At 40.8% G+C, this 16498-nt stretch overlaps 1 protein-coding gene across 3 annotated transcripts in view; it reads left to right on the forward strand.

Annotated features, from left to right (window-relative positions):
• The window catches only part of RALA (RAS like proto-oncogene A), an 86651-nt gene that overhangs the window by 55245 nt on the left and 14908 nt on the right, over positions 1–16498 (forward strand). For all 3 annotated transcript variants that reach the window (XM_033193720.1, XM_033193721.1, XM_033193722.1), the window contains 2 exons: positions 9023–9173; positions 13087–13295. In XM_033193720.1, the coding sequence (XP_033049611.1) occupies positions 9060–9173; positions 13087–13295 (323 nt within the window). In that variant the 5' untranslated portion in view covers positions 9023–9059. The remainder of the gene's footprint in view (positions 1–9022; positions 9174–13086; positions 13296–16498) is intronic.

Consider the following 16498-nt stretch of genomic DNA (forward strand, 5'->3'; position numbering starts at 1 on the left):
AGGCTGAGTAATGGCCCCACAAAATATCCATGTCCTAACTCCTAGAACCTGTGAATGTTGCCCTATGTGACAAAAAGGAATTTTGCCAGCATAATTAAGGATTTTGAGGTGAGGAGATTATTCTGGATCATCTGGATGGGCCAAAGGAATCACAAGTGTCTTATAAAAGGGAAGTAAAGGGAGGTTTGAGATTGACTAGTAGAGGAGAAGGCAGTATGGCCACAGAAGCAGAGCGGTGCTTCTGTGATGGCGGCCAGGGGCCAAGGAATGCCCCAGGCTATAGAAGCGAAAGAGGCAAAGAGCACATTCTCCCCTGAAGCCCCCTCAAGGAACCAACTCTGTTGACATCTTCTTTTTAGCCCTTTAAGATTCATTTGGGCTTCTGGCATCCAGTACTGTAACAGAAGAAATGTGTGTTGTTTTAAGCCACTCATTTTGTGGTAATTTGCTGCTGCAGCAACAGGAAACTAATACATTGTGGGACCTGTTAACTAAATATACAAGGGCAGGATTCCATAGCTCCAGCACTTAGCACAGTGCCTTATGTAATAAGGTAGGCCCTGGGTGTATTTTTGGAGAGAAGGAAAAATGGAGGAAAGAAGAAAGGAAGTAACTTAAGTAGCTCATATGAACATGGTGTAGGTGTCTAGTTTCTGGATGAAGCAGAGAAAAACAGTGAACTTGAAAACTTGAAGCCCACCCATCACTCCAAATAGGTTCTATAGTATTATTCTAGGACATCACTTTAAAAAGTTGAACAGTGAGAGACAGAAAATAATTGAGGAGCGAAATAAGTCACACAATTCGAAATTCAAGGGTCCCTGCACATTTGAAGTGGAAAAATACAAAGGCGTGTACATGTGGGTAAGTTGTGTTTTAATTAAAATTCAAGCTCACACCTCTAATTTCTAGTTTATATAAGGTACCAAGAACATAGTTAATTGCAGTTTTGCCGAGTACAATAAATACCTGGGCTTCGTTGATTTATGACTAGTTTTAATTATATTTTTTAAATAAGTTATACATTTACATGATACAAAAATCAAATGTACAAAATGGTATACTCTCTGACTTCTGTAGTGACTTAGTTTCCATTTTCACAGACAAACTTGTGTTACCGTTTAAAAAAAAATCCTTCCAAATATATGAACAGGCAAATCCTGAATGTTCCTTTTTTGTTTTAATGTTTTTAGGCAATGCATAGCATACGGGATGTGTTGTTCTGCATCTTTTTTTTTTTTTTTCATTTTAACTCTGTGTTGGAGTTCCTTCTATTTCAGTGCATAAAGAGCTTCCTCATTTTTTGTGGTTGCATATTATTCTGTATATCAGATTTACAGTTCCACCAGCAATCATTGAATATGCCTATTTCTCTACACCAGGGATAGATAAAAGTTTTCTGTAAAGGGCCGACAGAAAATATTTTAGGCTTGCAAGCCACATTCTCTGTTGCATATTCTTTTTGGTTTGGTTTGATTTTAATTACGACCCTTCAAAAACATAAAAACCCTTCTTAACTTACAGGCCGTACGAAAACAATTCCATGGGGCTGTGGTTTGCTAGCCCTTGCAAACATACAGTTATTAATTTGATGGATAAAACGTTATCCCAATGTAGTTTTATTTGTATTATTTATCAGTGAGGTCAAGTATACTTAGAGTCATTTGTATATCCTTTTCTGTGACTACTCATATTTTTTGCCCAATTTCCTACAGTTTTTTATTTTATTTATGGTAACTTCTTTAAAGACTAGTCAAGTGCAGTAGTGAGAAGTGGGGTATAGTTTTTTATATAGAGAAATCATCTCTTATCTGTAAAATGAATTGCAGATGTTTTCCACAGTTTTATCTTTTTACTTCGCTTTTAGAAGATTTTGCCATGCAGAATTTTTTTTTTTAGATGGACTCTCCCTCTGTTGCCTAGGCTGGAGTGCAGTGGTGCAGTCTCGGCTCACTGCAACCTCCGCCTCCCAATTTTAAGCGAGTTTCCTGCCTCAGCCTCCTGAGTATCTGGGACTACAGCCATGCGCCACCATGCCTGGCTATATTTATATTTTTAGTAGAGATGGGGTTTCACTATGTTGGCAAGGCTGGTCTCAAACTCTTGACCTCATGATCACCCACCTCGGCTTCCCAAAGTGCTGGGATTACAGGCGTGAGCCACTGCACCTGGCCAGAAATTTTTTCAGTAGTAAAATTTTTCAAACTTATGACTTGAGTTTTATGTAATACTTTAGACCTTCCCCACTTAAGGTTATGAAACAGGCCAGGCACTGTGACTCATGCCTGTAGTCCCAACACTTTGGGAGGCCAAGGCAGGCAGATCACCTGAGGTCGGGAGTTTAAGACCAGCCTGACAAACATGGAGAAAACCCATCTCTACTAAAAATACAAAATTAGCTGGATATGGTGGCATGCACCTGTAGTCCCAGCTACTCGGGAGGCTTAGGCAGGAGAATTGCTTGAACCAGGGGTTGCACTCCAGCCAGGGCAACAAGAGTAAAACTCTGTCTCAAAAAAAAAAAAAAAAAAAAAAAAATATACACACACACACACACACACACACACACACTAGCTGGGCATGGTGACGCATGCCTGTAATCCCAGCTACTCGGAAGGCTAAGGCAGTAGAATCACATGAACCCAGGAGGCAGAGTTTGCAGCGAGCCTAGAGTGCACCACTGCACTCCAGCCTGGGTGACAGAGCGAGACTGTCTCAAAAAAAAAAAAGAAGATAAAAAAAAGATTATCAAACAATTCAATTCTTTCATGCTTTTTTCCTTGTGCCTTTGTGATTTCATTTTGTCACTTAAATCTTTGATCCACTTAGGCTTTATATTGGTATGAGGAGAATAGATCCAACTTTTATTTTTTTCCAGTTGGCTCAACAGTTGTCCAAACACTACCTGTTGAATTATTCTCCGTCTTCCCCACCCCCATTTGAAGTGCCACCATTTATTACACACTACACTACAGTATGTATTTGAATCTAGTGTGTATATTCTGTTCTATTGATCTATCTAGACAGGCTTGCTTTTGAATTCCGACTCCCTCACAAAATTATCTGTGGTTGTATTTCATTGAAGAAATACAGATACAGTCAAATATATCTACCTACAGCCGGCACCTATACCCCTATTCTTTGCATTGCCTCACCTCCCATTACGAAGGAAGAGATGTCCCTGCTCCTGTTATGTTCCGGGTCCTAATTCTTCTGGTTCACTCCAGAACTTTGCTCCTAGAGTTCACCCTGCCTTCTAGATCATTAATTTATGCCTGTCTTGGATGATTGTCATGCACACATCCCTTAATAATATTTTAAAAGCAGCCAAACAAAAAGCCCTTTTCCTAACAACACTTTCCCCTTCTGATTGCATTTCTCCATTCATCTTGAGAGTAAAAATCCAATTCTCTACCTTCTGTTTCTCTTCCACCCAAACCCACTCTATTCCTTTTTTTTTTTTCAGACAGAGTCGGTCTAGCTCAGGCTGGCGTGCAGTGGTGCAATCTTGGATCTTGGCTCACTGCAGCCTCCACCTCCCGGGTTCAAGCGATTCTCATGCCTCAGTCTCCCAAGTAGCTGGGATTACAGGCATGCACTGTCCACCTCATTCTACCTCAACTGGTGAAATGACTCTTCCCAAAATTACCAACAACCTCCATCTTGCACAAAATTAGCTCTCTTTTTGTCTCTCCTCATATCTCACCTCAGTCTGTCAGCAGGATTTAAGTCAGCCAGCCTCAGTGACTGTGCGATCACTAGATCTCCTGCTGAACTAGCCTATTGAGTTGTTTCAGGGCTCTTTCCTTTGCCACTTTCTCATATCTGTCTTCCTCTTGTCCCTAAGAAAGCTCATTCAGTCTTGTGACTTTAAATATCATCTGTAAACTGACATGCAATTTTTTTTCCATCTCTACTCTCAACCCTGAACTCTAGACTAAAATATTCAGTTTTTCTTGTTCAACTCCAGTTGAAATGTCTAATGTGCAAGCAGAGCTTGGGATTTCTTTCCCAGACCTATTCCTTCTTGATTCTCCATCTTAGATAGAGGTGCCTAACGTTCAGATATTTGGGACAAAAACTTAAAGGTTAGTCTTGTTTTCTCCCATCCAATCAATCAGGAAGTCCTATCAACTGTTTCTTCAAAATGTATCCCAAATAACATAGTGGTTAGGAGAGCCAGGTTGCCTCAGTTTGAATTCTGGCTTAGTCTTGAGCAAGTCGACATCTGTGACCCAGATTCCTCATCTGTTAAATGAAGTTAAAATAGTACATACCATCTAGGATTGTAAATATCTGAAATGTAGTACTCAGCTGAATTAGTATGTGCAGAGTGCTCAGAACAGTGCCTCACACTTAGCGAGTGGTCAGTAAATGTTCGTTAACCCAGTATAGGAGGTATTAGTAGTTATACGGGAACTAGTAATACCGTTACTGCTGCTGTACCCCAAGCCTCTATCCTCTCTTGCGTAGATTAATGGGATAGCCTCCTGTACTTTCAACTCTTGCCACTTCCACTGTCCATTCTCTACACACCAATCAGGGTAATCTTCTTAAAAACCCAAATTTTGCCACTATCCTTCTTAAAAACTCCAGAGGCTTCCCATTGCAGTTCTAGTAAAATCCAAACACTTCCAGGGCCTTCAAGGCTTTTTGTGATTCACTCTCTGCCTACCTGTCAGTTTTACCTCCTCTTACTCTCCAGTCATTCACTAAATGCTGTGGTTTAAATGTGTCCTGCAAATTTCATGTGTTGGAAATTTGTTTTTCTTTCTAAGACAGAGTCTCACTCTGTTGCCCAGGCTGGATCTTGGCTCACTGCAGCCTCCACCTCCTGGGTTCAAGTGATTCTTCTGTCCCAGCCTCCCGTGTAGCTAGGTTTACAGGCACCTGCCACCACACCCCACTACTTTTTTTGTATTTTTAGTAGAGACAGGGTTTCACCGTGTTGCCGGCTGGTCTCCTGACCTCAACTAATCCACTCGCCTCGGCCTCCCAAAGTGCTGGGATTATAGGCATGAGCCACTGCATCTGGCCATGTGTTGGAAATTTAATCCCCAAATTCATATGTTGATTAGCAGTGAGGCTTTGGGAGGTAATTAGGATTAAATAAGATCATCAGGGTAGGGCCCCCATGATGGGACTGGTGGCTTTATAAGAGGCAGCAAACTTGCCCATTTGCCATGTGATGTCTTCCACCAGAAGCCATGTAGATGTTGTCACCATACTCTTGAGATTCCCAGCCTTCAGAACTGTAAGAAATAAATTTCTTTTTAAAAAATAAATTACCCAGTCTCAGATAATTCTGTTATAGCAACAAGAAACAGACTGACACTAGGCTTCATCTACTTTGGCCTTCTTCTGGTCCCTAGAACAGGCTCCCCACTCCCACCCCCTTCTGAGTTCTTTGTACTTGTTATTCCCTGTGTCTGGAATGCTCTCCCCTCAGAGCTGACTAGTTTCTTCAAAACATTCAGGTCTCAGCTCAAATGCCACCTCTTCAGAGGAGTCATCCTTGACCATCTGGTTAAAGTAGCTCCTCCCCCCATTGCTGCCTTATTTTTTTTTCATTGCACTTTGCACTAATGTTATTTGCTTATTTGTGTATGTGTTTGTCTTAAGTTCCACATAGGCAGGATCTTTGGCTTGTTTATCATTCGAAACAATATCTTGACCAGGGCTTGGGAATTAAGTGGTGGAGTTCCAAGTCTTTTAAAATGGGGGTTGTGTAGTTTTTCCTTGGCAGGAGCTGCTTTTCCTGGATAGCCTCTTTTTTTTTTTTTTTTTTTTTTTTTGAGATGGGGTCTCGCTCTGTCACTCAGGCTGGAGTGCAGTGGCCGGATCTCAGCTCACTGCAAGCTCCGCCTCCCGGGTTCACGCCATTCTCCTGCCTCAGCCTCCCGAGTAGCTGGACTACAGGCACCCGCCACCTCGCCCGGCTAGTTTTTTTGTATTTTTTAGTAGAGACGGGGTTTCACCATGTCAGCCAGGATGGTCTTGATCTCCTGACCTCGTGATCCGCCCGTCTCAGCCTCCCAAAGTACTGGGATTACAGGCTTGAGCCACCGCGCCCGGCTGGATAGCCCCTTAATAGTCTGGAGTGTGCAGCTCATAGTTATTAGGAAATGTTTGCACTTTGGAAAAACGTCCTTGGAAATCTCTGCCTTTTCTGAGTCACAGATTGTATTTTAAATTGTTCTAGAAGGAAAAGTGTTTTAACCCAATTGTAGTGACTGCTAAGTGTTTTCTTTTGAGCACATACACACACACAACTCTTAGAGTATTAATTGATATGGTAATGCCCTGAGCTCATGTGATATGAACTGTTTTAAAAATAAAACAATAGATATATTAGCTGTGACATGATTATAACTGCCAGCAAGTAAGAATCATAATAAAGAAGTCACTTCCTGACGTGTTTAGAAACACCAGCAACAGCATGCTTCATAAACTGGCTTAGATTTGGTATCTTTCAGACTTTTAGTTACCTACAGTGTACTGTAATTTTCATTGTTTTTGAGCAATGATAAGCACTCACAATCAGATGGTCTTGTTCTCCATACCCAAGTCAAAGAGCAGCTGAATTCATGTTTGTTGAATAAAATTGAACTCTTAGCCTGTAAGTGTAAATTTTTTTGCCATACACTTAACAGTTCAAACTGATTCTGCTAAAATGCTTTTGATACAATGATAAGAACAGGATGAAAAAAATGCATTTATGTATACGTGATCTCAGTTACGTTAAGTGTAGATTGAAAGCAGTCTCCAAGAAGGTATGTTAGCTTGTTCATATTGTTAAATGGACAAGAGGATTATGGCGGATTATTCTTAATACTTTTCTGTATTGGGGAAACAGGCATATGGAAATGATTTATGGTTGGGACCTGAAGCCGTGCCCCGCTCTTGGGTGCCCTGTAAATCCCGTATGTGAGGCACAGACCCATGGCAGATTGTCCTGACCCCTGCTTGTGATTGAACCTCTAGTACGAAGAGCTACTTTACACCAGTACAGCCTAAAAGCAGAGGTCCAATCTTTTGGCTTCCCTGGGCCACATTGGAAGAAGAATTGTCTTGGACCAGACATCGAATACACTAACGATAGCTGATGAGCAAAAAAAAAAAAAGAAAGAAAGAAAAGTTGCATAATGTTTTAAGAAAGTTTTCAAATTTGTGTTGAGCATTCAAAGGGCTGCATGTGGCCCATGGGCCGCAGGTTGGACAAGCTTGGCCTAAAGTATTCCTCAGGGTTAAGTCAGACTGCAAACATTTGTGTATTCATTCATTCATTCATTCATTCATTCAACACTTTTGCACTAAGTGGCTGATTTTGCCAGCCATGTTAGTTACATTAAACAGACTATTAACCCAAATGGAAATGGCCCTGAACTCACTGTTTCTGGTATACTAGAGAAATACTATTAAGTTGGTGCAAAAGTAATTGCGATTTTGCTATTGAAAGTAATGGCCAAAACTGCAATTACTTTCACACCAACCTAATACATATTCAGGCAATTTCAACTTGTGATAAGGGTTATGAAGAAGGAAAAGTAGCAGATGCTATCTGAGAGCATAGAGCAGAGAAGAACCTAATTTAGGTTGAGAGTTTCGGGTAAGGCTGAGACCCAAAAACCAAGAGGAGTTAGCCAGATAGAATAAGAATATACCAGACAAAGGAAGCTGCATGGCAAAGGCCAAGAGGCATAGAAGAGTGAAGAACAGAAGGAGACCATTGTGGGTCTGATGCAGCTGAGCTAGGAAGGATTGGCCCAAGATAGAAAGGTAAACAGGAGGGGCATGGTTCTGGGAGCTGCAACTTAGAAAGCTGTTTGTGTCCAAAACAAGTCAAAGAGTTGCTGAGGACAAAGGGTGCAACCCCCTAATAACAAAAAGTCTCTTTGCTTGGATCTCCACACACATTCAGAGTGTTTGTTGTGGCCTCACAGGATTCTTTCTAAGGCCAAGTAAGCGTGGCCAAAGGTAACTGGATGCCATTAGTGCACATCACCACTACAACTTCTGTAAAAACCTGGCCTCTCCACACTGAGTGTAAAAATGTATTAAACAATGCATGCTCTGAGAAAAGTGAAGGCATGCTAGATCCAAGCATTGTTAGATTGGCCATCCATCCCAAGAAACAAATGTTCCAGTAATCTGTTAGTTGGGATATACGGTGTTGGATTCTGTTTATAATTCTACTACCAAGTTGTTGGGATGTCTTCTTCTATAAAATAGCAGTAAGTAAACATTTCAGTGAGGTCCTTAATGTGAGGCATGATGTAATAAACACATTAGCAGTCTTTTTTTTGGTCACTTGTTTCTTACTCAAGAGAAACATCTTGGTTGGGGGCGTGGTGGCTCACGCCTGTAATCCCAACACTTTGCGAGGCCAAGGCAGGCGGATCATTTGAGGCCAGGAGTTTGAGACCAGCCTAGCCAACATGGCGAAACCCTGTCTCTACTAAAATGCAAAAGCTAGCCAAGCATGGTGGTGCGCTACTCAGGAGGCTGAGGCACAAGAATCGCTTGAACCTGGGAGGTGAAGGCTGCAGTAAGCCAAGATCACGCCACTGCACTCCAGCCTGAGTGACAGAGCAAGACTCCATCTCAAAAAAAAAAAAAAGGAAGAAACATCTCTTTAATTATTGCCAGTGTAAATTAGTGTGAAAACAGAGATCCTGTAGCCTGCTTTCATGTCTGTGTGGACATACTGCAGTGCAGCTGATACCCCATTATTGTCAGCATGCAGTTATACTAGAAAATTTTCACATGTGATCATAGCTCATTACTGAAACCCAACTATTTTAAGAGAAATGCCCTTGAGTCATAGGCTTGATTTATTGCCATGATATTCTCTGATAAATGGTTAATGGTTCTTCCCCTAAGTGAGCATACTTCATTTACCATCTGTTTAAAATCACTACAGATTGAAAAGTAGTATATTGAACTCTAAGGACATAATCTCTTACGCTGGAATTCTGAAGAAGAATGTACTGAGCATTACTTATTCTTTCTTTCTTCTTAGATTCTTCTTAATCCTTTGGTGAAAACTGAGACACAAGATGGCCGCAAATAAGCCCAAGGGTCAGAATTCTTTGGCCTTACACAAAGTCATCATGGTGGGCAGTGGTGGCGTGGGCAAGTCAGCTCTGACTCTACAGTTCATGTACGATGAGGTAAGTGTTAATTTTATAATGGATCAAAGTTTAGGCTTTCAGAGAATATTTCCCTAGCTTAGTTTTGGTACTATTTTGTATGGATTCTTTGAATCCTTGAAACTATTAATAATTTTTTTTCATTTTTGTGTTTAGAGCCATCTGTACATGACTTGATTTTACAAATCAGGAACTTACGGTCCTTAAAATCCCTCATGCTTTAAACACAAAACTAAACTAAAAACAGTGCCTCTATTGTTAGTAATCTAACTGTAGCTTTTTTGTTTTTAGGTTTTATTGGAGAGTCCTACCTTTAATTAATGGAAGTGGTGGGTATAGTACTTAATAGGTTAACATATATAAAGTATCTTTTAGGCCAGGCGCGGTGGCTCATGCCTGTAATCCCAGCACTTTGGGAGTCCGAGACGGGTGGATCATGAGGTCAGGAGATTGAGACCGTCCAGGCTAACACGGTGAAACCCCGTCTCTACTAAAAATACAAAAAAGTAGCCGGTCACCGTGGCAGGCACCTGTATAGTCCCAGCTGCTCGGGAGGCTGAGGCAGGAGAATGGCATGAACCTGGGAGGCGGAGTTTGCAGTGAGCCGAGATCACGCCACTGCACTCCAGCCTGGGCGACAGAGCGAGACTCCGTCTCCAAAAAAAAAAAAAAAGTCTTTTAATAAACTTGATGAAAAAGTCATTATTGCATGTTTGGCGTGGTACTACCCTCATCATTCAACAGGCCGTGTCACTAAAATTTATAATTACTACACAGGTTACAGATTTGTATGCCTGTATTCATTATCAGACTTCATCATCCCTGAGTTAAAGTGTAGCCTCTGTACAGCAATGTAGTCTTTCCCTGGAGGACTGTTATCAAGTCTTAATGATGACTTAAGAGTTGGTAATCCAATGTGAGTATTTATCCTCACTTCCATTTTCTCCCAATAAAAGCCGAGTTTTATGGTTGCAGAGAACTTAGTCCTAGTAACAATCTTGTGTAGGAGATGGTGGTATCCCCATTTTACAGATGTGAAAACAGAACCTCAGAGAGTTACCCAACTTGCCCAAGAAAAGTGACCTGTGATGAGCAACAAAGTGTTAAACCTAGTCTTTTGACTAAAAATACCTCTACAGACTTTTTCCCACCCCATGTCTTTATCTCTTTTTTTTAACCTTTTATTTTTTTAAATCGAGACCAGGGTCTCACTCTGTTGCCCAGCGTAATCCTCCCACCTTGGGCTCCCAGAGCTGGGATTACAGGTGTGAGCCAGTGCACCCAACCCCCCATGTCTTTTTCTATTGCCTGTGTCCCACCATTCTTTTTACACACATACGTAAAACCTTTAAATCTGTCAGTTGCCACGCTTGTTAGTGAACGAATTAAAAAGTTTAGGGAAGGCATAGGCAGGAGAATCACTTGAGCCTAGGAGCTTGAACCAGCTGCCAACAAAGTGAGACTCTGTCTCTATGAAAAAATTTAAAAATTAGTTGGGCGTGGTGCTGCACACCTGTTTTCCTAGCTACTTAGGAGACTAAGGCAGGAGGATCATTTGCGTTGGAGGTCACAGTGAGCAATGACTATTGCACTCCAGCCTAGACAACAGAGCAAAACCCCTGTCTCTTTTTAAAAAAAGTTTATGGAGAGAGGATTGAAATGGTACTTTAAATGAAATTATCTATTTCATTTCTATTGATCTATTCGTTCAATTCTGTTTTTCATACTGTTTATTTAAGAGCTAATCTTCTCTCAGACTAATCCTTAAATCGGTCTCCTCTTGACAATAAGGAAGCCAAAAGTGAGAATATTCACATGCCTAACCTTTTTTTTTTTTTTTTTTTTTTTTTTTTTTTTTTTTGAGACGGAGTCTTGCTCTGTCGCCGGGGCTGGAGTGCAGTGGCCGGATCTCAGCTCACTGCAAGCTCCGCCTCCCGGGTTCACGCCATTCTCCTGCCTCAGCCTCCCGAGTAGCTGGGACTACAGGCGCCCGCCACCTCGCCCGGCTAGTTTTTTGTATTTTTTAGTAGAGACGGAGTTTCACAGTGTTCGCCAGGATGGTCTCGATCTCCTGACCTCGTGATCCACCCGTCTCGGCCTCCCAAAGTGCTGGGATTACAGGCTTGAGCCACCGCGCCCGCCTTTTTTTTTTTTTTTTTTAAGGTAATGTCTGTTGCCTTTGCGGTGGTGCAGTCTCAGCTCACTGCAACCTCCGCCTCCCAGGCTCAAGCAATCCTCCCATTTCAGCCTTCCAAGTAGTTGAGACTACAGGCACATGCCACTATGTCCAGCTAATTGTATTTTTTGGTAGAGACGGGGTGTATCCATCTGTTCTCACATTACTATAAAGAACTACCTGACACTGGGGTAATTTATGAAGAAAAGAGGTTTAATTGACTCACAGTTCCGCAGGCTTCACAGGAAGCATGACTAGGAGGCTTCAGGAAACCTACAATTGTGGCAGAGGGTGAAGGGAAAGCAAGTACATCCTCACATGTTGGAGTGGAGGTGGGGCTGGAGAGAGCGAGCGAGAGAGAGATGTGCACACTTCAAAAACCATCAGATCTCATGAGAACTCACTATCATGAGAACAGCATGAGGGAAATCTGCCCCCATGATCCAGTCACCTCCCACCTGGTCCCTCCCCCAACACTGGGAATTACAGTTCAACATGAGATTTGGGTGGGGACACAGAGCCAAACCATATCACAGGGTTTTGCCATGTTGCCCAGTCTGGTCTTGAACTCCTGGGCTCAAGTGATCCACTCACCTCAGCCTCCCTGACTGCTGGCATTACAGGCATGTGCCGCCACACCCAGCCCACATGTCTAACTTTTAATGAATAACTAAGCACACTGATAGCATGTAAATGTGGTGAAATGTTATTTAACTTTTACAGTTACAAATACACTGTGTCCATTTTTTAAATAATTATTTATTGAGTATCTACCATGTACCAGGCACTGTTGTAGGCTTTAGAGATATAATGATGAGTAACATATGCAAGGTCCCTGCTCTGAGGGGTTAAATTCTAATGATAGGATATAGTCATAGCAAATAAATAAAAACATATCAGATAATGAAAATATTTACAGGAGCTAATAAAAAACCCACAAATATCTGTGTATAAATGAACACATGCTAATAATGATATCAAAAGATAGGCCAGGCATGGTGGCTTACACCTGTGATCCCAACACTTTAGGAGTCCGAGGCAGTAGGACTGTTTGAGCCCAGGAGTTCAAGACCAGCCTGGGCAACATAGTAAGGCCTTGTCTACGTACATACACACATACTTATCATCTGTCTGCGTACCTACCTACATACTGGTTTATCAAGGTGTATTAAAGTGAGATTTATGGGGCTGTCGATAGGAGTGGGAATGTAAAGTTGTTTAATTGTACTATTTAAAAAATCAAAAGTTTAGGAAGAAGTCTCATAAAGTTTTTACGGTTTGACTTTCTATTGAGTAGTATAAATCACTTTATTGACTTGGCTTATTTTAGAAAAAGAAAGGATTTAATGATACTTTCAGTGCTTACCAAAATGTTGACTTTTAAGTTATTTCCACAATTCTAGCATGAAAATTTATATTCAGAGTCACATAGAAAAAAGATTCTTATAAATTTGGTAAAATATATGTGTAATAGTTTTTGCAGGTATTGTGTTTTAAGGAAGAAAAGCTGTTTTCAAACTGTAAAAAGCCTAGAGGTAATAATTCAGCCCTCTCTTTTTGCAATTGAGGAAACCAACAGATTGTCTAAAATTAAAATTAATGTAGTTTTTACCATTGGAGGAATCTGGGCAAAGGGTATACAGAACTCTTCTTGTACTATTTTGGCAGCTTCACATGAATTTATAATTATTTCAAAATAAGAAGTTTTGAAACGTAAAAATAACAATTAAAAAATTGGTGTGTTTTTATCTTTTCTAGTTTGTGGAGGACTATGAGCCTACCAAAGCAGACAGCTATCGGAAGAAGGTAGTGCTAGATGGGGAGGAAGTACAGATCGATATCTTAGATACAGCTGGGCAGGAGGACTACGCTGCAATTAGAGACAACTACTTCCGAAGCGGGGAGGGGTTCCTCTGTGTTTTCTCTATTACAGAAATGGAATCCTTTGCAGCTACAGCTGACTTCAGGTACGTCCTAGAGTAATGTTGTTGCTTGTGACATACTATGCAACAATTCCTTCCCCACACACAAGTAGACAACTAGAGGTTCTAACTTGTTAGTCTTTTACTCTATCTCTAATTGTGTTTATTCCCTTTTTGATATTAGTATATGACTCTCTCTACTGTGTTATGTGTACACGTTAGGATACTTTGCATAGTCTTACAGCTATCCCAGTGTCACCTGTATTAGAGTTTGATCTTGTGACAGCTTCAGTTACCCAGAGTCTCTATGAGTTACTGAAGTATTTCTCTTTAGTGTAAACTACTACTGCCGTAACAGTTCATACTTGGAGCACATAGTGGAGCTTACCCAGGTGTTACATCTTTCTCTGTTAGTCATGGTTTCTCAGCACCTATGTAATGCTCAGCAGGCACATTGCCATCCTCCTCAAAATATAGATGCCCTAATAGCACAGACTGATTTTGTTTGTTTTTCTTATTACATGGGAACCTTCAGAATGAATGAATTTTTGAATAGAAATAATATCTCTGTAGGTGGGCACACTTGATTGTTATATAATATTTTTAATATTTATTGTTTAATCAAAATCTGGAACCCATTTGGTTTTAGAGGAGGTGGTTTTGGTGAAGGGGAAAGAGGTACTCCTCTATAAGAGAAATTTGGCATAGAGTTCTTGTGTGGTCTTGCAAATACTACATGCATAAATCAAGTGTTCTTTAATTAAGTGATACGTATTTTTATTTCTGTGTTAAGTGTCTACTTGATATGGAGGACAGAAAAGAAGCATGTAATGTACCCACTATTTTCAAGATTCACACAGCCTAGATGAATATATAAGGCATTTAACCAAGAGCAAGTTAGTGACAAAGTAGGAAACATGGGCAGTGGTTAGTACAGAAGATATGGGAGGGGAAAGAAGCTGGGAAACCTTCATGAAATAGATAAGTTTGAAGAAAAGAAGGATTTTCACACATAAGGAAAGAGGGCATTTCAGGTGGTTGAGCAAAAAACTAAACCAAGGCTTATACAAAGCATTCCTTTTTAATGCACACTTGAAAATCTCAAGAACTTATTCTAATAGAGTATTCTTTGCAAAAAGTAGGTAGTTGAGAAACTTTGAAGTATAGATTTATTTATAAAATAAAGTTTGTTAGGCCGTGCACGGTGGCTCAAGCCTGTAATCCCAGCACTTTGGGAGGCCGAGACAGGCGGATCACGAGGTCAGGAGATCGAGACCATCCTGGCTAACATGGTGAAACCCCGTCTCTACTAAAAACTACAAAAAACTAGCCAGGCGAGGTGGCGGCACCTGTAGTCCCAGCTACCCGTGAGGCTGAGGCAGAAGAATGGCGTAAACCTGGGAGGCGGAGCTTGCAGTGAGCTGAGATCCGGCCACAGCACTCCAGCCTGGGTGACAAAGCGAGACTCCGTCTCAAAAAAAAAAAAAAAAGTTTGTTGGTTTCTATGAGGAAGGAATTTCATATATGATGACATGCAAAGGGTGGCAGACCCTGGTAACTTGTAATTGGGAGGCATGTTGAAAGTTATATAAATGCCAGTGCTTATTCATTCAGCAGATATTTGAGTGCTCATAATGTAGCAAGTCGTGTTCTAAGTAATGGAATAAATTTTAATCACCGTAGTCACCAAAGTCAAAGTTATATCTCAGGAGAGTAAGGTATTTTCATGCCAAGAATCTTGGGCTATTACTATTACAGAAAATAAGGATGATTCATTACTCTTATGGCATACCTCCAGTGCCCCTGCCATAAATAAAAATGACCCTAGTGACTCACCAACAATATGAAAGGCTTTTTTGAAAAGGTCTGAATGGTTACAGTAGGTACTCCATGTGGTCTACACTATAAGAGTAGCATAAATATCAGCTCCTCCCTTTGGCCTTCCTGGTCATCTCTATGATCCACAAAATCCATTACTTCCTTGTCTGTATATGCAATGTCCTTGCTACAACTCCAGTATCACGCTTAACACCCATTCCTTGCCTGTCTCAGTATCCCCAGTACCTATATATGACATAGTTGCTAGCATATAATCTATAGTAAGTACATGTTTAGTAAACTTTTGTTTTGATTCAAAAACCCTTACCTTTTGGTTTTTACTTTCCTATGTCAAAATAAAGTTGGACCAGATTGTACTTCCCTATTCTGAAATGCTGTAATAGCCTCTAAAACTGTATTTAAAGGGAGTATTGTATTAAGCAAAATGTTTATGAAGTTTATACCATAGAATTACCTTTCTCTGGCATCCAGGAAAGTTGCTATTAAAACCAATCTATTAACTCTAAAAAAAAAAATAACATCTTCTCACCTCGGAACCCAGTAGGTCCAGGTTTTCTACAGCCTTGTCTCTGCCAGCATCAGTCACACTATAGTTTTTCAGTATTGGTTTCCCTGCAGCGCCTGACTCAGAGTAGCTTAGTAGGTATTTATTAAGAAATAAATTAATGACTATATATACACATATATAACCAGAGGTGCTAGAGTTACAAACACCTGAGTCAGTCTCACCTTCCAAGTGGTGAGACTGAGTGGCAGGTTACTTGTTAACAACTTCATTCAGTGGCGATCATTAAAAAGTCAGGAAACAACAGATGCTGGAGAGGATGTGGAAAAATAGGGATGCTTTTACACTGTTGGTGGGAGTGTAAATTAGTTTAACCATTGTGGAAGACAGTGTGACGATTTCTCAAGGATCTAGAACTAGAAATACCATTTAACCCAGTGATCCCATTGCTGGATATATACCCAAAGGATTATAAATCATGCTACTATGAAGACACATGCACATGTATGTTTATTGCGGCACTGCTCACAATAGCAAAGACTTGGAACCAACCCAAATGTCCATCAGTGATAGACTGGATTAAGAAAATGTGGCACATACACACCATGGAATACTATGCAGCTATAAAAAAGAATGAGTTCATGTCCTTTGCAGGGACATGGATGAAGCTGGAAACCATCATTCTGAGCAAACTATCACAAGGACAGAAAACCAAACACCGCATGTTTTCACTTACAGGTGGGAACTGAACAATGAGATCACTTGGACACAGGGCGGGGAACATCACACACTGGGGCCTGTCTTGGGGTGGGGGTCTGGGGGAGGGATAGCATTGGGAGAAATATCTAATGTAAATGATGAGTTGATGGGTGCAGCAAACCAACATGGCACATGTATCCCTATG

The sequence above is a fragment of the Trachypithecus francoisi genome, unplaced genomic scaffold, assembly GCF_009764315.1.
Source record: "Trachypithecus francoisi isolate TF-2019V2 unplaced genomic scaffold, Tfra_2.0 Lachesis_group4, whole genome shotgun sequence".
NCBI lineage: Eukaryota > Metazoa > Chordata > Mammalia > Primates > Cercopithecidae > Trachypithecus > Trachypithecus francoisi.